Source organism: Trachinotus anak, unplaced genomic scaffold, assembly GCF_046630095.1.
Source record: "Trachinotus anak isolate AG129_WGS33_773 ecotype Australia unplaced genomic scaffold, CSIRO_AGI_Tana_v1 ptg000009l, whole genome shotgun sequence".
Lineage (NCBI taxonomy): Eukaryota > Metazoa > Chordata > Actinopteri > Carangiformes > Carangidae > Trachinotus > Trachinotus anak.
In genome coordinates, this window is record NW_027273860.1 from 14,195,365 (window position 1) to 14,217,752 (window position 22,388).

At 42.4% G+C, this 22,388-nt stretch overlaps 1 protein-coding gene across 5 annotated transcripts in view; it reads right to left on the bottom strand.

Moving 5' to 3' along the window:
• The window catches only part of phldb2b (pleckstrin homology-like domain, family B, member 2b), a 43,104-nt gene that overhangs the window by 3,682 nt on the left and 17,034 nt on the right, over window positions 1-22,388 (bottom strand). For 3 of the 5 annotated variants that reach the window (XM_071485490.1, XM_071485491.1, XM_071485495.1), the window contains 15 exons: window positions 21,235-21,354; window positions 18,614-18,798; window positions 17,252-18,469; window positions 13,569-13,946; window positions 12,529-12,690; window positions 12,166-12,303; window positions 9,546-9,674; window positions 8,287-8,442; window positions 7,233-7,343; window positions 7,018-7,092; window positions 5,674-5,826; window positions 4,794-4,937; window positions 4,517-4,616; window positions 2,918-3,068; window positions 124-214 (listed from right to left, as the gene is read on the bottom strand). In XM_071485490.1, the coding sequence (XP_071341591.1) occupies window positions 124-214; window positions 2,918-3,068; window positions 4,517-4,616; window positions 4,794-4,937; window positions 5,674-5,826; window positions 7,018-7,092; window positions 7,233-7,343; window positions 8,287-8,442; window positions 9,546-9,674; window positions 12,166-12,303; window positions 12,529-12,690; window positions 13,569-13,946; window positions 17,252-18,469; window positions 18,614-18,798; window positions 21,235-21,354 (3,311 nt within the window). The remainder of the gene's footprint in view (window positions 1-123; window positions 215-2,917; window positions 3,069-4,516; window positions 4,617-4,793; window positions 4,938-5,673; window positions 5,827-7,017; window positions 7,093-7,232; window positions 7,344-8,286; window positions 8,443-9,545; window positions 9,675-12,165; window positions 12,304-12,528; window positions 12,691-13,568; window positions 13,947-17,251; window positions 18,470-18,613; window positions 18,799-21,234; window positions 21,355-22,388) is intronic. The other 2 variants (XM_071485494.1, XM_071485492.1) reach the window with 2 other exon arrangements.

Sequence of the window (22,388 nt, forward strand, 5' to 3'; positions counted from 1 at the left end):
TGGTTTGGGATTTATCACACAGAAAATTAAGGGACATCATTTTGAAAACAGAAATACTCAGCCCACTGATTCATATCGGATTTAATAGAGAAAATAAAGGATGAATTGATTTCTCGTTGTGACCTTGTTTTCGAGAAGGCGGCTCTTCTCTGCCTGAGCCTCTCTCAGCAGACGCTCCATCTCTTCTAGCTTGGCCACATTTGACGTACTAGCACTGCAGCACACAAACACATATGCAACGCACATCAGGAAAAAAGCCACCACAACTATTTTTTTCAATGTACAATCAACAACTTGGCATTAGGTCGTAGACAAGCAAACTCCCAATCAACTTTCATGTGGCTGAACCTGAAATACATTGAGAATGTGAAGAAACAGAGCAGCTGCCTAAAACCTGCTATATCAGCAGGAAACATGACAAACTGAATCCATTCTGACTTTTCCATGTTTTTTTTCATATGCTTCATTTTCTGAGAATCTTTGGGTCAGCGCCACAGTAGTAGATAAACAGACATACTGAGACTGCAGTGGAGTATGTTATGTGTTACTCTGCGCTAAGCAGAATACATACCTGAGAAAAAGGCCTGCAAATATTAAGCTTCCATGTAATATTTTGAGCTAATACATACGACATTCATGAAGGATACTGTTTATATTCAGCCAGAGAGAGAGAGAGAGAGAGAGAGAGAGAGAGAGAGAGAGAGAGAGAGAGAGAGAGAGAGAGAGAGAGAGAGAGAGAGAGAGAGAGAGAGAGAGAGAGAGAGAGAGAGAGAGAGAGAGAGAGAATGCAGCAAAGGGCCACTGTTGTTAGGACTAAGTCTAAATGGTGCGTCACCAGGGTGCCCCTATTATACTCCTGATTATTGACTGATGATGTATACTAGTGCTTTAAGACATTAGGAAAGGAAGCCCGGATGTCAAAGCCATCCACAAACAGGACAGGTCTGACCCTCTGCGGCACCACTGTCTGTCTCCAGTTCAGACCAGCACGCCTGCTCTAGCTTCAGGTCTCCCAGACTGCAGATGGATCTATGACAGCAATTCCTGACAGACACCACAGGGAAGGGATTTGTGTGCGCTTCTGTCATGTTGAACAGTATTTTCTCTCTCTGTCTCGTTTTCTTGCTCAATTTCTCATTCTCTCCCTCTGACATGCAAACACACTCTCTCTCTTATCCGTAGCCAGACGGAAATGGATACCCAGTCTTGATGATATCACAACATTGTTGAGATGAATGCTAGGCATTAGACTTAGTCTAAACAAATCAGGGAGAAAGGGGGAGAGGGAGAGAGAGGGAGAGAGAGGGAGAGAGAGAGGAGAGAGAGAGAGAGAGAGAGAGAGAGAGAGAGAGAGAGAGAGAGAGAGAGAACTGGGTGATCTGAAGTAACAGAAAACAGAAGAAAAGGATTTGGAGGGAGATCATGAAAACATGAAGAAAAGATGAGAGCGTGCGCAGAAAAAGAAAATTATTTTCCACTCTAGAAATTTTTCATAGATTCAACAGTTTTCTATTTGATGTCCAATCAGCACCACAGCTCTCACTCTTCATTCTTTATTTGAACCGAACACCACCAATTACATACTAGTGGGCTTTGGATATGAGTATTACCTTAAGTCTATTGATTGTTAAATACTTTCACAGGGATTTCACATGTTCATTAATATTCACTGTCATTATAAAAACCACTTAGGCAGAGATGAATATCAGCATGTGATACAACTGATACTACAACAAATATAATGGAAAGAGTCTAGTTTAGTCTCCCTGTTTTCCTTTGTCATTACTCACAGAAACATTAATCCAACCTTGCTACAGTGTCATTGTAACACCCATCCGTTCCTCTCTTCCTACGATCCCCTTTCCATTCTCTTACCTCTGTCGATGAGAGGGAACTGCACTCATAGTCATTGTAGATTAGCCCGGTTCAAATCTCTTTATTCAAGTGTTTGGTTAATTGACAAGAACTTTATGTATCTTGCTCCAACACTTGTATCTCCTGAAGATGGGACACATCACTGACAAGATGACAAGAAGTCCAGTTCTATCAGGAAACTACTTTTTCATCCAGCATTGATCCAAGCTCCTCCACACATCTTCCATTTCAAATCTAAACCAGTACAACACAATCCAAGAGGAGGCAGCCTGTTCCCGGGAAACTTACAATGCAGAGAGATCAATCTGCAAATGGTTTTCTATCTGCAGAAACAAGACCATACCATTCAGGGAAACAAGAGAAGGGGAGACAAAAGACAGATGCAACCACTGTAACAAGGGGAGAAGGAAAGCAAGCACACATGGTTCTAGTCCAGACGGGTGGCTGAACCCCCAAATGTACCTCCACACTCATACTGGTTCGCTCAGTTCATCTGAACCTGAGGGGGTTGACTGTGAACACACACACACACACACACACACTTCAACTTTTCTGTCTTCCGTAACCTGACCCCAAGAACGCTAATCAGGAGTTCCCCTTAACTGGCATAACACACACACACACACACACACACACACACACACACACACACACCTAAGAGGCACCATGAAAGGCGGGAAACCTCTCCACACACTTTTTACATTAACTCACTTTCTGCTCTTCCTGTTCTATCCTGCCGCCCATCCCCTTTTCTAGAGTCAATGTTCCACATTACGAACACAAAGGGACATTGATTATGTCTGTCTCTTCTCATACTGCAGTCTTTTTGGTCTGTCAGTTTTCTCACAGCTCTCATTTTATATCACAGTGAAGAAAGAATGAAGAGAGAGTTATGCTCAGCAGCACATACTGTACATGTTAATAGACATATTCAGTCAAAATACACATTTTAGACTTCAAAAACTGAAATACACACTACTGCTTTGTTTGTGTTACTGCTGTTAATATCCACAGTAATACAACACACGGCAGCGACCCTTACCTGGAGACATTGTCAGGAGAGCAAGCAGAGATGCTGGTTTCAATGGAGTCGGTACTGTCCACACTCATCGTGTCAAAGGCCTGGTTGTCACGGTACCCAAAGGCATCGAGGTAGACATTGGTCTGGGAAGCTGCTCTGGAGCCCGGCTGACCTGTAAACACACACAAACCCACAGAAGGAGAAAAGAGCAATGGGTTTAGTAGCAACTAATGTTAGTTACTCTCCTTACGTACGCCTACACATCTGTGCTGTACCTGTCTGCGTCACGTCCTCTGGGACAACAGTTTGCCCAGACAGCTTCAATGTTGGATCACAATGCCCCGCCACTGTGAAACACCCTCTTACACATTCAGTGAAAAATATATCCACACCTTGATGGTGTAACTACTCCTGTGTCCAAACAGAGGTACATGCAGTAAAAAGGCTCCTAAAAGTAATTTAATCAGTCCAAAGATGTCTGGGAAGAAAACAAGACATCTTCAGAACTACAAGGAGAAATTATGGCAGTGCGGATACTCGGGAAAGAGACTCAACTCAGCCTCTGGATACAGGAAGAAACACAGAAAAAGCCTGATACCATCTGCCCCATGCAGCAGACCCACCCATCTGATGAGCCAGATCAAGGGACCAAAGGGAATGAGGGACCAAATACACGTGCAAATGTCAGGAAAAAACAGCAGCATGATTACAACACAAGCCACACGATATTCTCAAAATAGTTTCTGGTTATCTGTCTTGTAAAAGTTCAGTGATTAAACTCTTATTTATAAAAGATTAGAAGTGGTTGATACTCATGGCTATTCTGCTCATAATAAATACAGTTTCACGAAAATTCAAAGACCATACACACACACACACACACCGAATTTCACATGGAAAAAAAAAAGGCACAGCTGCCTTGAGGTAAAAAAATCGTCCTTCATCTTTCAACAGCAAAATCTGGGTTCAAAACCACATGTCAGCACACATCCAAACAGAGGGCAGAAGGATTATACTCTGTGGTGTGTGAATAGCAGGTTTTTCAATGATGGGAAATGGCTGGTTGACGTTTGTGGTAGGAAGAGGACTTATATCGACTTCCAAGTGTCTTTTCTTGTAACAGTAAATTGTTAATACATATAAAACACTTCTATCTAATAATGTAACAATTCTTATTGTTCATACTCAAAACAGCAGCTAGAGAAACTGTTCTTTAAGCCTCCACTGAATAATCTCACACACACACACGCGCACACACATATACAATACTCTATATCACTTGATGCAGCAGCCCTCCGCCTCCTGCATTCCTCCACTATCTTCACCAACGGATAAACAAATGACAAACGGTGTAATCTAACAAAACACAATGAGGTGCACTCCCACACACAAAACCTCTAACAGGGACAGTGTTACCATATAAGGCATATTCTCATGTTACTAACCCAGAGTTGTGTTTGTTTGTGCGAGAGAAAGAGATACAAAGAAGTGAGAGAAGAGGTGAAGAGAATCATTGTAGGTGAAGTTACATGTGTTGCCTCTGCCTACATGCTCTCTCTTCATCTCTATTTTTGGTTTTTACAAAAATGTTTGTGTGTTTGTGTGTGTGTGTGTTTGCACCTTTATGCAAACGTCGAGATTCAGTTTCCTTGTTGGATAATGAGAGAATTCTTGGAAGAATGCTGCCACAACTTGTGCTCTGTACCAGGGGCTGATGGGACTATGAAGAACCAAGATGGACAAAAAGTGTAACGTCATATAATATACAATAATAAACAACATAGCTATTTGTCAGATTCACGAAAATTGGTACTATACACACCAAATGTATGACAATAAATTATGTTCATGTATTTGTGTTATTTATGCATCATTGATCATGTATGTGTGTGTGTACCTTGCTCGGGAAACTGCGTCCGAGTGTTGCACACGTGAACTGGCGGGTCATGGTAGGCGTGGCTTTCTTCCTCGGTAAAGTGTCACTTAGGTGGGGCCCACTTTCTTTCTCAGACCTCTTCCTCTCCTCCAGAAAACGGAAATGCTGATCAAACACAACAGAGGGAGGAGATGTACACAGTTAATTTATTACAGATTATTCATCAATAACATTTGTCTCAATCAAAATGATCAACATTATCCAATTTCATTTTAGGTCATGTAACACTGTCCCACTTTTTTTTTTTTTTTTTTTTTTAAAAAGGTCCCTATGTGTGGGTTGTAAAATGTCTTACTTTGGTGACATCTGGTGGTAGTATAAAAGACAAAAAAGCAAAAGTGCATACTGAAATTTATGAAGCCACATTAAATATGTTTTAATTTACATTGATTATCCATATCAATAAATACTCGTTGGACTACAACTGAATTTATGTTAAAAATTTGCATTAATCTATATTTACAATTCACATTAATTTATATTTACAATTCACATTACCTGCCTGTGATGGTGTTTTTTGATAGGAAGAGGAGGCGGGGGAGAATCAGGGAGGGGAGAGGGGTCTCGATATGACACCATGTTCTCTGGCCAATGCACAGAGGGTGTTTTGGGGAGGGGGCGGGGATTTAGACGAGAGGAAGAAGAAGAGGAGGAAGAGGAGTGACAGTCGGCAGGTGAGGAGGAATAATACAGCTTTGAAAAGAAGAAAGGAACATGTCAGAAAACTGAAATAGTGCAAAAGAGGGAGGGAAAATAACACTCATACACATACACACTGTTTGCATCATCTGCATCTGTGTATTAGACTACACCCGTAATCCATTTACACCACAACACACACCTCATCCTCCGATGGTTTGGGGTTGTTGTCCTCAGGGGAGGGGTTTGCCTCGGACTCAGGAGAGGCATTGGCCAGAGCAGGGGCAGGGGTGGGTTTAGGGTCCCCCCTAAACTGTGAGTAAAGCTCATTGATTTCACTGACTGTGACATAGCCCTGGAAAGTATCATGGACAAATGGGGAAGAGAGAAGGGGTGAGGTGGGGTGAGGCATGAAGTGAGTCAGCCATATTAATACGTTATGGTAAATTAGTTGTTAGAATGATGCACACTTTGGTGGCAATTTTAGCAGTTTGAAAGCAAAAACAGAGCAAAAAGTGTCATCGCTTAGAAACAAGTTAATTAGACACAGCACTGTTAACAATGGTAGAGTGTAGTACACAAGACAATAAACATTCTCACAAGGGTCCCACAGTATTAATAGTATACACTGTGCTCAGCCTGATCGTGTTGCAGTTCCTCTCCTTTAAGACACCCGGGCTCTACAGTGCTGCATCCCACTGCTTAAACCAGTGAGAATTAGCCTGAATGTCTGAATGTGAAATATTTGGATCGGTGATGAGTGACTCTGAGTACAGGTTGGAAAAATTCAAAGGATTGGCTAAGCTTAGAGTTCAGCGTCACTAAAATGACAAACATCACTGGCAGTAAGTCATAACAACTGTTACTTATTAATACTAATTCTGTGAGTAACTTGATGGTTGGCCTGAATTAACCTGGGCTCATCTCAGATGAACTTTCATTTTTATCATGTTAATACTTTAGGCCTAGAAATGTAATATTTTTTAACCATGACCTTCAGCATTTGGACGAAGAAGCTCCTAAAAATAAGGTGTTAGATTAAGTAGTCTACAGTTGTGTTATTTCATAAAGTAGGTTATTTAATCAACGTTGAAGTAACATAAATGAAAGTACAGGTATTTGACTCGGTATCAGCAGATACTCAATGTGAAAGCTTTTGGATCAGGATCAGGGCCAAAAAAAAAAAAAAAGAAAGGATGACATGGGTTTAAACAGACAATCTGTCATAGATGAAAACAGAAAGGGATAAATTAGTAAAACAAGACAAAAGTACCTCAGCATTTTTGAGAAAAATAGAGGAAAGGAGGGCTGAGAAGCTGAGCGAGTTGATTGAAATGGAAAAAAAGTGCCGATGGTGGTGTCACGACAACAGTTGCTAAAAGACTGATGCACATCAGCCAAAAAAGGCTGTATCCTAGTAACCAGAGAAGGAAACCCCTGCCATTAAAACTAATAGATGGGTTGTGTCCACTTTAGGAATCTTAAATAGTCTAAAGAGGAGGCTAGTTATTAGTTTTCTTGTCTGACAACTGTCAATCAAACCTACCTCTCTTAGTGTGAAACCCCGGCCACCGGTGAGGTCGGCATGTTTTGCTTCCAGTGTGGAAAAGTTTTCTCTCTCCTGACAGAAAACGAAACAAAGGCAGTAAAAACATTGTTGAAAACAAAATTAACCTTTAGTTGATGGGTTTTTATGATCATTCACATACATAAGCAAAGAAGGTCACATGCATACACATGCAAATGTCAATATCCTCGTACCCTTTGCAGCATTGATTCAAGGTTGCTTCTCTCTTTCAAAAAGCTCTCCTTCTCACGCTGAGCCTGCTGGGTAATCTGTGCTGCCTGCTTCTTCAGGGTTAACAGTCGCTCCTGAAGGAAAAGGAAAAACATCAAGTAACAACAAGTTATGTTAAGTTATTGCCAATTTCCATTTAAGCAAATGTCCTGGTGACTGAACCCATCCACTGATGAAATTATCCTGGCATTTAACAGTTTTATGAACTGGCATCACACATCCACAAAATCACAGGGAACACATGTCACTAATACAGCGACTTAGTGACGTGTACAAGGATGGTTCAAGTGTAGCTCAGAAACAAACCTGCAATTACCATGTATCACCACAGGTGTCACCAAAGGTCAAGAAATGGAGACCTCTGAGATCAGAACACATGAAAGATGCACTTTCTTTCCACCATATGTTCTTCAACAGTCCAATTTAACGGATACTGTAAATTTTGTTTGTATTTTTGGTTTAATAAGGAATCTTTTCCACAAAAACTCCCTTCAATATTTAGAATTAGTTTGTTTGTTTTTTAATATCATGCAAGGCTACATGGTATTTTATTTATGAAATGATATAATTTCTATAATTCTAACCATAATTTGAAAATATTTATAATTTTCTGAATGAGCTAACCCAAATTTAGTTAGTGTTCTCATTTATTATTTGCGACTATGCCTGTGGTCCTTATGATGCCTAGAATTAATATACTGTCAATTTTATTTGGCTTATTGAGGGTACCATGCTGTTTCTCTGAGATACAGTTGTTCCTCAAATATTTTTTATGTATTTTACAAATTTGTTTCCCGTTATGTAAAGTAACAGTGATTCAACTTAATCAGTAGTTCAAATATGGTTCACTTCACCACAAACCAGTGCCTCTTTGAAAAGACTACTTTGACAGTGACTCCAAATCATCCAAATTATTTGGATCATTTGAAGTCATTACAGCACTGCAATATTGCATCATATACATTTTTTGCCAAGGTGTGACAAAGTAAGGAAAGCACACAGAGAGACAGCAGGTACCTTGCGAGTGACTGTGCTGCGCTGGTAATCTGCGATCTCCCGCAGAAGCTGCTGAGTATGGGTCTCCTTCTCCTCGTCCTGCCTGCTCTCTCTCTCCAGCTGCTGAAATTCCAGGTCCTCGAAACGCTTTGTCTCCGCCTCAAGCACCTCACAGTCCTGACACACATACACACAAAATAATACACAGGTAAACAGGCAAGACAAAGAAATGCATGTATACAGGGCAAACATGAAAACACACTTGAACAGTATGCATGCAAGTTTTCATAAACAACCTCACACATAAAAACCTGAACCTTTTTTTTTTTTTTTGAAAATTGTCAACATAAGAGCCTGTAATGATGGTAACTTGGCCCTGTAGGGTGATATGTGAAATGGTGTTCCAACTGCTTACAGACAAACAGAAATATGCAATCAATCATGCATCATCAAGCACCCTCTCATCCCCAGTACACTGACACAGACAGAGCAAACCAGACTCACAAATCCCTGATGTTGCATTTCAATAATCAAGTCATGAAACAGTGTATGCAACATGCAACAAGCATCTCCCCAAAATACAGATACATGAAAAAAAACAAACAAACAAAAAAAAAAAACCTACTTTTTTTGCCTTTATTGTGATAGTAATAGTGGAGAGACAGGTAACACAGGGAACAGGGGATGACATGCAGCAAAGGGGCAAGGCTAGATTCGAACCTGGGCCACTACAGCAGAGACTCTGCTTTAACATATTGAACCGCTAAACCAGGTGAGCTACCAGAGCATCCAATAATCATACAACAGAAAAAGGTGAAGCTTTAGACCCTGTGTCCACATGTCAGTGTATTTCTGTAAAAGCCAAACAGGCCTATCTCTTGAGATACTTCACATTCTTACAGACTCAACACTTCTTATGAAACAAAGAGATGTAAGGACATAGAAACCTAAAGAGTTAGACAGTGAGAAGAGAACATGAACCATGTAAAGATCAAAGGTGGACGTCGGGTGGAGAGCAAGTTAGCGCAGGAGAGAAAATGTGTGGAAGTTCACATGTAAGTTCAAGTATGCAAGCATCACATGTCTCTTTGTATTCATGTGTGAGACTGAGACTGTTCATGCGAAACCACCTGCCCATATATTTTATTATGTTTGAGTGTCAATATATATATGTGCACATATATCCTTAGGTCCTTTATTCTGGTTTTCTGCTATCAGTGTACACACTCAAGTACATATCTTCCTGTGCATGTGTGCGTGAGGTGTGAGTGTGTACTGACCCTGGCTAGCTGCTCCTGCAGGGGCTCCTTGGTGGCCTCAGGGCAGCTGTCCAGCTGGGAGCGCTGCTCACACACAATCTGAGCCAACCTCTCTACTCTGCCCCTTTCTGCCTGCAGCAACTCACACGCCTGGCATACACACAAATAAACGCACACACACGTGCCCACACAAGGACACACATACCATGTACACGTTTGTTTATGTGTACATATAAATACAAAGACACGTACACACACACGCAGGACAGAGAGAGGATGGCAGCGTTAGTTGGACTAGGGAGCCACAGTTAATTACTATGGTGACCAGGTCAGCAACATCAGTCTAGAGGGGAGGGGAGGGAGGGTAAGCTGGAGGTAAAAATAATCAACCAGGGATGGAAAAGTATGGAAGAACTGAGTAAAAATGAAGGTGGGAAGGTTTTATGGATATTGTCATGAATTCCTGTCTCTTTCTTTTGTTTGTTTGAATGGAAATGACTGAGGGTGAAGGCTGATGGGTGAGAAAGGAGAGGAGGGATATAAGGAATGTCTCAGCAGAGGATTAATGAACACATTAATGGTTCTCTCTATAGATACCATACATATACATACACACACACACACACACACGTCCGAAATCTGTACAAGCACTCACTCACTTACTCTTACCTAGAAAATAATCTTTTAAAACTCAGGAAACGCCTACATCTATCTAATCATTCTGTCTCTCTTTCTCTCATTCAGAATCGTGATGTTTTTGTTTTTTTTTACCATGGATACTATCTACCATCTGTGGGGTGCATGGAAATTTCAGGGTAGGACTCAACGGAGGAGAACATCACAGTGCCAAACCAAAGCATATACACACAAACGCACACATACAGTGACTTCAGAAAGTGGCTTCACTGAGAAGCAGGCCCGCTATGCCACCACCACGCTTCACCATAGGGATGTATTAGCCATGGTATGAGGAGTGCCTGGTGTTCGCCAGACATAGCAGAGAAACTATTTTTCTCACTCTCTCAGTCTTTTAAATGCCGTTTGGCAAACTCCAAGTGACCTGTCACATGCCTTTTACAGAGAGTGGCTTCCTTCCAGCCGCTCGACTATAAAAGCCTAATTGATGGAGTGGTGCTGAGATGATCGTCTTTCTGAAGCTCTCTTAGAGTGACTGCTGGGTTTTTGGTCGCCTCCCTGACCAACTCCTGTCTTGCCCAGTTATTCAGTTTGGCTGGATGGCCAACTTTTCACAGTTATTGAGGCCAATGTGCTCATGGGAAAAAAAGGCTTTAGGAATGGTTTTATGCCACTGCCCTGATCTATGCCAGCCACCCTTTCATCATGGAGTCTACAGAGAGGTCCTTGGATTTAATATCTTGCTATAGATTAGGATGCATCTCTTGTCACCACTTGTGATCGGATCTCACTTCCCTGCTCTGTATGCAAATAAACACATATGCGTTGTTATTTTTAGCCAGTCCGAATATAACAGATGGGTGTGTTGTCAATGTGTTTGTGTGAGACTAAAAGAGAGAGAGATAGAGATAGAGAGGGAGAGAGAGAGTGGGGCAGAAGGGGTTGAGCAAATGATTGCACTGCACACAGCTTAACAATGAAATAAGGTTCTCACCATCTAAAATCGTAAAATATTTTTGGTTCATTATGAAACTATGAACTAGGCAGAGGACATCATTGAGGTAGGTGGTCTGTCAGTGTGGCCCAGGATACATTTGCATCCACACTGCTAACAGAATGTGGCCACATGCAGCCCAGACCACCTCCGAATGTGATCAGATCTCAAATGCATCTTGGTCTTGCCTTTACATCTGTACTTAGAGCTGTCCTCTTGTGGACACCTGAGACGGATGTTAAAACCAGGTCTGAACAGGCCCATATACAAAGGTGTTCACCTTTATTAACTATGTCCAATCAATTCAATTTGCCGTGGGTTGATCATTATGGGTTGTTGAGCATAGATGTAGGGACAGAAAATGGCAATTTTATCAATTTGCAATTAAATCTACAATCCAATAAAGTGTGCATAAAGTGAAGGGGTCTGAATACTTTCTGAAGCCATACACATACAGCCACATACACATGTGCACTTCCCCCCACACTGGTGTGTGTAAGATGGGATCACTTGGTGACCGGTATACCCTGCGCAGTATTAGCGGATATATATTTGGACGTGAGACAGCATGAGAAGGATTAACACCTATCAGTTAGTCACATGACCCGTAAATGTATGAGAGTCTCTGAGTAGCCAAACGCACATACACCTTGCGAAGGGAAATGCCTGCTGCAGGCTAAAACCTATGTTTAGTGTACAAGTTTAAAGTAAGAAGGGTTTTTTAAAAAAAAAAAAACTTTTAAAATATGTATTTTTTCCATTTGTTCTGTATTTTTCTCCCTCTGGCAATTACTAATGTGATTTACCAGTGATTCAGAAAAGACATTCAAAAAATTTGCAGAAGATGCATCATCAAATACCTTAGTCTGTGAATTAGGGCTCTCTGCATTTAACGCACCCGCTCATCTTCTGACCCACCAGTGTTTTAACAGGCTCTTGGTCTCAGCCATTGAGAATCTCTGCTCATGCTCAATGTTTTAGAATGAAGCATAGCCTAAATAAATTAAATACCTTTTCTTTTTCCTGTTGGGACTTGGTCTCTAGGTCAGCCATCTTGGTGTGAAGTGCTTCCAGAGTATCTTTCTCCTGCTGGAGAGCAGCAACCTCCGACTCCTGCTCAGCCTCCACCAGAGCTTGTTCAACCTCCACCTTGGATACACGCACAAAAAGAAGTTCTTTTTCTGAACAGAACTGATTTCATCTTCATGGTTTAACCTTACTTTTATTAAAAGCTATAATAACACCACTTATTGATGTCGCCCGCCCCCCCCCAAAAAAAAAGAAAATGAATTGAAGTTGAAAAAATCACAGGATTTCTGGATTTAACATAAAACTGAATCATTATCATTATCTGTCTCTCTGTCCTCTCTCTACCTCTCGGGCAGATTCCTCCATTTGATTGTCCAGCTCTTTGATTTTTCTTTCCAGCTCCTCCATGTTGTTCAGCACCTGGATTCTCTCCTCCTCCACCTGCCTCACCTCCTCCCCTGAAGGCCTCGTGTGCTGTCGGCGGCGTCGAGCTGCATCATCTATAGCCTGGTAACAGCATCAACAAAGTCACAGATTCACCCATTGTTAGTATATATATTATATATATATGAGCCAATCAAAAGCAACTTTATCAGAGCCAATATAAGAGATTCCTGGTAATTAGTTGTAATATTAATCACTGACACCACAAATTCAATAATGTGGTGACCAGAGGTGGAATATGTATACCAACAGTGTTCATAATTATATAACAGTTTATGAGAGGCCTCGACTTGTTTCCTGTTGGACATGTTTACAGAAAAAAAACCTATTCCTATATAATAAACATAATATTTTGCAGTGCTGAAACTGTTTTAAGGACTTCCACTGGGTAATGAGCAAATATGGATGGAAACCAGCACTCAAACACACCTCCACACACACACCTCCACACACACACACACACACACACACGCACGCAAACATCAGCTGTCAATTCTAAATGGTAACACTTGGCCTGCTCTAATCTAATAAATGGGCTGTAAATATCTCACATCTGTTAACGTGAAGGATGTGTATGCCGAGACTTTCCAAGTATTAAGAGGAGCGATCCTTGTCACTCTTGTGTTTTCCAGAAAGAACAGGGTGCTTAAACACTTCCCACAATTAATCCTGATTAATCTTTAAAGAAGCTGACCAAAGTCAAAGGAGCTTCTCTTGCAGACACCCCACCGCTACAGGGAATGCCTGTTCACGATTGCTGAGCAGCACCCAACCCATGTTCAGTCCTGTTCAGGCGTAGGGTCATTAGGTTAGACGACAATGGTGTGAGGGTACCCATCTGTGGCTGAGTGAATGCAGGTATCATTCCCCTATTCAGTGCTTGACACCAGCTACCAGAGTACTGCATTGTAATTAGCCTCCAAGCGTCCTATTTCTTATACCTCATTGGTCCGCTGTGTTCGTGGAGAAGGTGAGGGGGCAAAGCTTCGCAGACTGATGGTGGGCGACTCTGCCCTATTGTCTCTCTGACCGCTTCTGTGCCTCTGTCGTAACTGTAGCTCATCATCATAGTAACCGTTCTCTGATCCAGGGGAGGTCATGTGTCCATTCCCTGTTGTTTCAATAACAGATGAAAAGTCTGAAAAGACAGACGGTGTGTCGTCATCGTCGTCGTTCAGCTGGAGCTTCTCGAGCTCCTGGTTGATCTTCTGGAGATCTGCCACAGCTGAAGTGGGGCTTGTAGTTGTGGCGCCGCCGTCCCTCTCAGCCTGGCCCAGCTCTGAGCACAGAGACAGTATGGTCTCCAGCCGCTGCCGCTCCTGTGACAGACACACATATAAACACAAGCATGTGTTACAGAATGTGCAAATGTAGCAGTGTCAACTCATGCTTACTTTGGTGCATTATGATATTGTCTAGCTTAGGTTATTTAAGTGTTAGTGAAAAGGCCTCAATTTAAGTTGTCATTTTTGTTGTTTGTCGTTTTTGTTACCTGCCTCTTAGATACAGCATAGAGTGTTGCTGTTAGGTTACTGCATTTCAGTTGTTATGGTGTCATGTTATCAAATAACAAAGATATTTTCCATAAACCCCTGTAGTAGTGTTGAATGTGTGTACTGAAAATACTACAGTATCATGAGGCGAGATATATCAAACTGATGTCAAACTGCCATTTCTGACCTATGTAAACTTGATATTTAACAGTAAATTACACATTTTTTCATATTAATTTTGAATTGTATTTCTTCATGTACATGCATATTGGTTTTTAAAAACGTTAAAATAAATGAACAAATTGAACATTATGTTATGTTCCTTACTAGAGAGAGAGAGAGTCATAAGGGCTAAAGCTAAAGTATTATTTAGTTCCATCACAAAATCAAGTATCCAAAGCTCAGGTTACCTGAGGAAGCATCGCAGAAATCAGTCCCTCTTGTTAAACTGTCCTCGTTTCGTCCAGAATGTAATCAGTATTATCATGTCTTGAGCGTCATTTGCATACTCTAGTTTAATATATCACTTGCATACACTAGAAAGAATATTTTCTCTCCCTGGGAAGTCCTAGAGCAAGAGATCCCCTTCCTACAGGTCTCCCTGCCCGAACACAGTTATCTGGGGGGCTACGGAGGCTGCAGAGAGTCAAAATACTGCTTATGGGTTCAGCAGTATCTTCTCTGGAGGGAGAAGTATGTAAGCCACACACAGCCTGTGTAAAATTAGAGAGGGAAAGAAGAAGGCCAGAAAAAAAGAACATGGGGCAGGGGTGAGTGTATGCGAGTGACAGAGAGATCGAGTGAGCTAATGAGAAGGTGGACAGCTGTCAACCATCCCTGGAAGTATACATGAGAACAAGCCATGACTCCAAACATAGGAATGTGTGTGTGTGTGTACTGTACTGGAACAAGACACTTTCCAGGGAATTGTGCTGTAGGAAGGAATCTGAACCAGGTGAAGTTTGGAGTGTGAAATTCCTGAGAAAGTCATCTGCCTGTTTGGAAAGGCTGGAAAGAGCTTTCCTATTTTGGAAAAGCATTATGGCTCTACACATACACTATATTTCTTATTATTTAACCAATTATCTTAGAGATTAAATATGAAAATTAATGTATTCAAACCAATATAAGCAATATAAATAATCACAAAATTGTATAAATTGTAGTCCAAAGGTTAGACTTTTAGGTCACTTTAAAGTGGGACCAGTTCCATAAAGTGGTCTCAGACCTTTGGACCCCACTATGTGTGCAGGCACACAAACAAACATACACAGCCCATTTAACGTTTGTAATGTGAACCAGGAGCTGAGATAAAAACCAGTCAGTGTCAGTTTGTCACCTTGTTCTATTCTAATGGCCACAAGCCTCTGTGGAGCCCTTATAGTCATCAGCTGTCAACTAAAGAGACAGATGGAGAGGGAGACAGAGAACAAGGACAGAGACATAGTGATTGATATAAAAAGGGTATAAAAAAAAAAAAAAAAGAAGAGAGGGGACAAGTTAAAAAATACAGTATGAGCTGGTGCTTTGCTAAGAGGAATCAAGTCTATTCTAATGGTAATAGAAATTCTTTCCCTTACGTTGAGCTAGTATAGACATTAATCTCACTCTATCTCTATCTCTTTATTCTCCCAGTCTGTGCTCCTTTATTCCTCATGTCAATTGTCAGTGCTCCCTTCTTAGCAGCAACCATGGTTCTGTTCTCTCTTTCCAAACTATTTACATGAGCAAGACAAGCTGCTGTAGGTGGCCTGTTACACATGGGCTAAATGCCAACTTGCAGATATGAAATGAAGGAATGCCATAACTGACACTTAATCAAGCCTCACCAAATACATCTAACCTGAAGGCTACATTGTAAATGGCACAACTGGTATTAGAGTAAGCTACTGTTTTTGTGTCCCTCTGCAGGTTTCCAGCGCTACCACTAGAGGGCAGACAACATTAAGACAATGACAGATTCCTCAGGGTTGAACTCATGGGTGCTGCTGGTACCTTACTAACACCCAGCAGCATCTGATGATATGATCTGTTTATTGTAAGTCATTTCAAAACTATTATTCAAAAGTAATAATTATTTGGACAATTAATTATAGAAATTGCATAATTTAATGTGGCTAATGGGAGGTTGCAGTCTTTTACATCAGGGCCCAGACTAAAAATAATTGGTTGTAAATCAATCCAAATAAAATCCAGCACTGTGGGATCTAAATAATTGTTCCAACTTGACACTGGGCAAAGTGTAAAAAAAAAAAAAAAACCCATCTTGCTGTCATAACTACAATCTGTGATATCTGGAATGTAGCTGAAAGCCACTGTGAAGCTTGTGAAATAGTTTGGTTTGTACAGCATCCAGAAATCTATCTCTCACAGTTAGAGAGGCACCAGTCTACTGAGCAGAATATGTCTGTGTGAAAGAGAGGGACATATAAAGAGAGGCTAGAATGATTTTGAGTCCAGTTGTCATTATATGTTGAGCATCTGTGTGTTTATCCACCTGCTACAGAGAAAGTCTGCTCTATAATCATCCTTAGTTTCTCTAACCGACGTCTGACTGATGTGTTCAGTGGCTCCTCAGTGGACCGAACCACACTGGGCGGTTCTCCAGATGACTGACATAAACTCGCACTACACATACACAAACACGCAGACACAATCCAAGCACGGGGGTTAAGAATAGTTCTGTTAGTATCGGTTAACTGCCATCTGTGTGAGTGGTAAACCTCACTGTGTGTGTGTGTGTGTCTGTTAAGCTCCCTGGGAGAGTATGTTTGAGAGGACAAGGAGGTTAGTGATGAAGGCAGGCATTCCTGAACTCATTCCATTCCTTGTGGGTCTGTGTGTGTTTGCATGTGTATGCAATCACACAATCTCCTGCTGCAAATCAAAACATATCTTCTTACAGTAATCTTAACAGCTACAAACAGTTCACCTGTCAACGCTCTGTCTATCTGTAAGCATAACTAATTTACACTTTACCCCACAGGATGCAGTCTGTATCCCAGTTTATCTACATATCTATACACTGTCATTGGAGCTGAATGAAAATATGTCTCCATAATGTGAACTGACGGATGCTGGAGGACATGAGGAAAATATGGTGTTTGTCTGTACAAATAGAGGTGACTCACCAGTCTCTCCACCTCCTGCTCACGTAGTCTCTCCTCTTTTTGGCGCTGGTGGTAGTCAGTCAGTTCCTCCTTCCCACTCAGTGAGCTGATACTCCCCCTTCTTTCCCTGAACCCCCCTGGTGGAGTCACACCTGCCTTTCCAAACGACGACCTCCTCTCTCCCAACCCCATCCCAGGCTCCAGCCCTGCCTTCCCGAAGGATGACCTCCTCTCTCCAAGACTAAACCCCGGAGTACCAGTGAATTCTAGATCCAGCCCTCGCCTCTCCTTGTCCCCAAAAGATAGCTCCATTCTTTGGGAGATTCCGTGGCTGTTCACCCGTTCAGGGTCTGCAGGGCTGGAACTCGTGGAGCTGATGGAGCCCACTGAGCTAGAGGAAGTCAGGCTGAGTTTCTTGGCCACACGGGGGGAGGAGGAGCCCCCTGCTCTGGATGGGATGGTTACATCAGGTGGGGCTGTTGAGGGGGAGACAGAGGAGGTGGTAGAGGGCAAGTTCTTCGTAGAGGAGAGGGAGATAGACACAACACCTTCTCCCTGAGTTTTGGTCTGGATTTGATTCCTGTTATAGGTCTGTTGGGTGGAGATACTGGAGTTGTGGTTGAGGTCAGGACTGGTATTCTGGCTGTTCTGGCTGCTAAGTTTGTAACCCCCACCAATATCAGGTCGCCGTGGGGGCAATGTTGACAGGGTCAGTACTCTGTTGCTGTTGTCATGAGGAGACGGAGAGGGGCAGAGGCGTGGCAGCGAGCGGCTGTGGCCTCCTCCCATCATCCCACTCAGCGAGCCTGCGGAGTACTTCCTGGTTCGACTGCTGGGTGATGGCTCTTGGTTCCCACAGCTACGACGTCCAAGACGGGGGCTGGATGGCATGCTGACTGCACCTCCTGTTGATGGAGCGCGGGATGAAGAGGAGGGAGGAAGAGAGAGGAGTGAGCTATCGCTACAAGCAACAGAGGTCGAAGAGCCTCCACCATTCCATGTGGACAGTAAAGGAGAGGAGCCCTGGTTGTGCAGCCTTCGGCTCTCGCCAATGCCGAAGTTGTCCTGGTTACGGCCAACGGAGGTGCGGGTCAGGGGGTCAGATCGACGTCCAGGGGAAAGAGGCGGGGCAGATTTCAAAGACATGGGTGGACGATCTGAGCCATAGAATCGCCTCGCCTGTTCCTGATAGGCTGATGAGGACGTGGCAGGACTCGTGATGGGGGTGGTGGGCGGAGACTGAGAGATAGAAAGGAGAGACACTTAAACATTCTGTCTTATTGCAATATCTAATGCTAACTGCGCAGACTTCACAAGCCCTGTTTAAGTGTGCTGTAGAAAGCAGGATAATAAACTCTACAGTGGCGCTAAATGATGACTGACCTGTGTCACGCTGAAGTAAGAGGGGTTCGCATTCCCGTTGGCTCTCAGGCTGTTCTCCAGGGCAATCTTCTTGCGCTGCAGGGTGTCCATCAAGTCCCTGAGTTCGGAGGCTGATCGCATGCCCCTAGCACTGCTGGTACCACCCGCCACCGCATAGCTATAGTCACTGCTAAACTTCAGGTAGTCTGGAGGGGGAGAGAGATGAAATATAAAAGAAAATAAATGGACAGAATGGGAAAATGATAGAGCTGTATGACTGGGATAAACCATACAGACTGGTCAGTCTGAGGGGAAAAAAAAAAAAAAAAAAACCTGTACCTGAAGCTGCAGGTTTTCATACATGTGGCCCTTGGCAGAACAAACCCAACCCAAACAATCCACAACTGGCAGCAAATCCCCCGAATAGGAGTCAACACACACAAACTGTATGCAAATACACACTCTCACAAAACCGTCCATCCGATCCAAGACAAACAGTTCAACTCTAACTCAAGTTCAGTTCCTTAGTATAGGATTTGGGAAATGAAAAAGACCACAAAATCTTCTGGAATACCCTCAAGAGGCCCCCCGCCCTTCCTAAAGCCTTTTATTTAAAGCTGTTTCAGCAGTGAGAGGGTCTTTTTCCAAACCTCAACTAAGGCAGTTTTTACTTCCCCTTTGCTAAATTTAACAAGAAAATTTCAACCAAAGACTATTTTTTCACTTCTTAAAATATAAGATCAACACAAGTTCAGTTGATTGATAGCGCTAGTAATGTTTTGCTTCCAAAGAGCCTAATCCCTAAATATTATCCTGTCATCAAAAATGTAGGTAAAAACACATGGGTAGTGGAAAGCAATATGTGAGAAACCTGCTCAGTTTTTTATCATCTGTGGCATAATGTGGAAAAGGAGCTATTACAATGTTCAAGCTTAGACCACCCAGTGTTTAACTGCCCCACACACACACACACACACACACACACACACACACACACACACACACACACACACACACACACACAAAAGCTGCGGCTCCGCCTGAGAGAAACGAACAAATGTGTATGTTACACGTGTACATATGCCAAGAGTGCACATATGTGTTAAGGAATTTAAGCACAAGTGAGTATATTCAACCACTGCTGCTCAGTTGAGTTATACTGTAAGAGAAACTAGAGTACCTAAAGGTGCACGTCATAGTTGAAAATAAGCCTGGTGGAGAGAAATGGGGCAGAAAATGAAAAACATCATAAGATCTAGAAACACGCTCACACACACACACACACACACACACACACACACACACACACACACACACACTCACTCACTCTCACACTCACACACAGACACACACACACGTACGCATGGTGTTTGTGTCCATACATGGGCAGATTTATACTGGAGGCCTGGTGTGCATCAACTCTCCTCTATTGAGACTATTTTCTTCTATGCCCGGCCACTGTTGCTTTGTGTGAGAGTCTTCACTTTAGGTTCACATGTCAGGGTGAGAGTCTTGGCAATCTGAAGGGTAGCAGTAAAGATTTTGGCTGCCCATAGTTACGCAGAAATGTGTGTGCAGGAGAGATGTAAGTCATTTTTATGAAAACATCAGAGAGGCTGGGGGGGGGAGACGTGCATTCCTTGTGTCTAGGAGTTTTAAAGAACAAGGATTCCACTTATTATGGCGCACACACACACACATACCGTATTTTCCGCACTATAGGGCGCACTGGATTATAAGGCGCACTGTCAATGAATGGTCTATTTTCGAACTTTTTTCATATATAAAGCGCACCAGACAGTCAGATAAGTCAGTCAAACTTTATTAAACGCGTTCACAATAACTCTCAACATTGTTCAAACGTTAATGAGCGTATCCACAATAACTCCCAACCTTGTTCAGTTGTAACACGTAAAAAAAAAACACAGTCTGATACCGCTAAATCAAACGTTAGCGTATTCACAATGACTCCTTATAGGTCCTTATACACACACACTGTAATATTATGGTGAAGCACAGTATGTATTACTCCGCGACGCTCCTGACTACGATAGCCGTAATGCTGCAAGCGGTGTGGCTTTGTAGTTTACCAAAGTTGTACTAAAATATATATATATATATACATACATATATATATACATACATACATACATACATACACACACACACACACACACACACCTTGCTCACAGCCAGATCAATCACTAAGGAGACAACAGAGTCCAGCTGAATCACCATGGCGATAGAGGAGCACCAGATGACAAAAACATTCCATCATGCTTTGAATTTAAGGTTTAGCATGTGTGTGACAGTGAGAGTGAGTATTTAGGAAAGACATATGAGAGGGCTGAAAGAAACATCTGCCCCCACCCAGCCTGTTTCTAACATCCCAGTCTCACACACCTGTCTGCATTGTGTCTACCTGTAACTTTAAGATTTCTGCGGGGTCAGATGTCACATCAGGAGAAGAAGCTGATGGAAGTGAGGTGGAAAAAAGATGTGGCAGAACAAAGGCAGAGAGGAAGAACAAAGAAAGAAGAGCAGGGATTAAGTGCAGTTCAGGGGTCAAGGGAGGGTTTTACTAGACCCTCTGTGTCTGTGTGTCTGTGTGTCTCTGTGTGTGTGTGTGTGTGCACGCGTACCTGTGTTGTAGGCTAGAGCGGACACAGGGCTCTTTTGTGGAAGCATGCTTTTCATTCTGCTTGCCTCCTCAGGATGGTTGAACCGGAAAAAGTAGGATTTACCCAGACACAGGGAATAACCTGGAGAGAAAAACAAACACACACAAGAAAAAAGCCAATATAACCAACCAACAAACACAAACACAATCCTGAAGAGCAAAAAACAAACTACACATACATTGATTGATTGATAGATATATATATCTCAGACATAAACAAGGATGGAGAGATAGTGCTGAATACAGCTTTAAATTAGTACGAGTCTGGAGTATTTATTCACAGCCAGACACACACTTGCACATACTCGCACACAGTCAGACCACAGTATTTACTCTGGCCATCAATTAGGCTGAGAGGGCCAGGTATTAAACAAGATGTCAGGGTCACAACCTCTGTAATACACATGGCCAGCCACAGCTGTCCAAATACCTCAGAAGGGGAGGAAGAGAGACAGAGGCAGTGCTGACACACACACACACACACACACACACACACACACACACACACACACACACACACACACACACACACACACACACACACACACACACACACACACACACACACACAAAAGAGGCCTGAAAAGTAAAAACGTGGAGAGAAAAGGAAAAAAAAGTGGATAAAAGAGATGACAGAGAAATCACAAGGCTGAGTGGAAAACAAAGAGCCCCGCTCTTATTTGTCTGTTTTCTCACACTCACGTGCAGTATTTTTGTCCTTTCAACCATCATCCCTTCAGATAACCATTACAGTAAACCCCCACAATGATTAGCATGTGTGTAAGAGGCTAAAAAAGCACCTCCTTAATAGCTCCATTACAGTTACATCAGATTCCTTGGACCTGAAGTTGGACGCAACCACTGAAGCAAGAGGGGGATAACGGAAGGGTGAATGGAAAAAGACTGAATGGAAAAATGTCGAAAGCACTTTTCTTTTGTTTCCCCTTCTCTTGTTTTCATCTTTCCTTCGCCCTTTTCTTTCTTACGCTAAGCTTAACGTAAAGTTTCATCCACACCTCCACTGAAAAGCAGTGTTAGCAGCCTAATTTGAGATTGTAGCTCAGCTAAAAGACGTCATACCTGTCTCGACATTGTCTTAAAGTGCCTAGAGAGCAG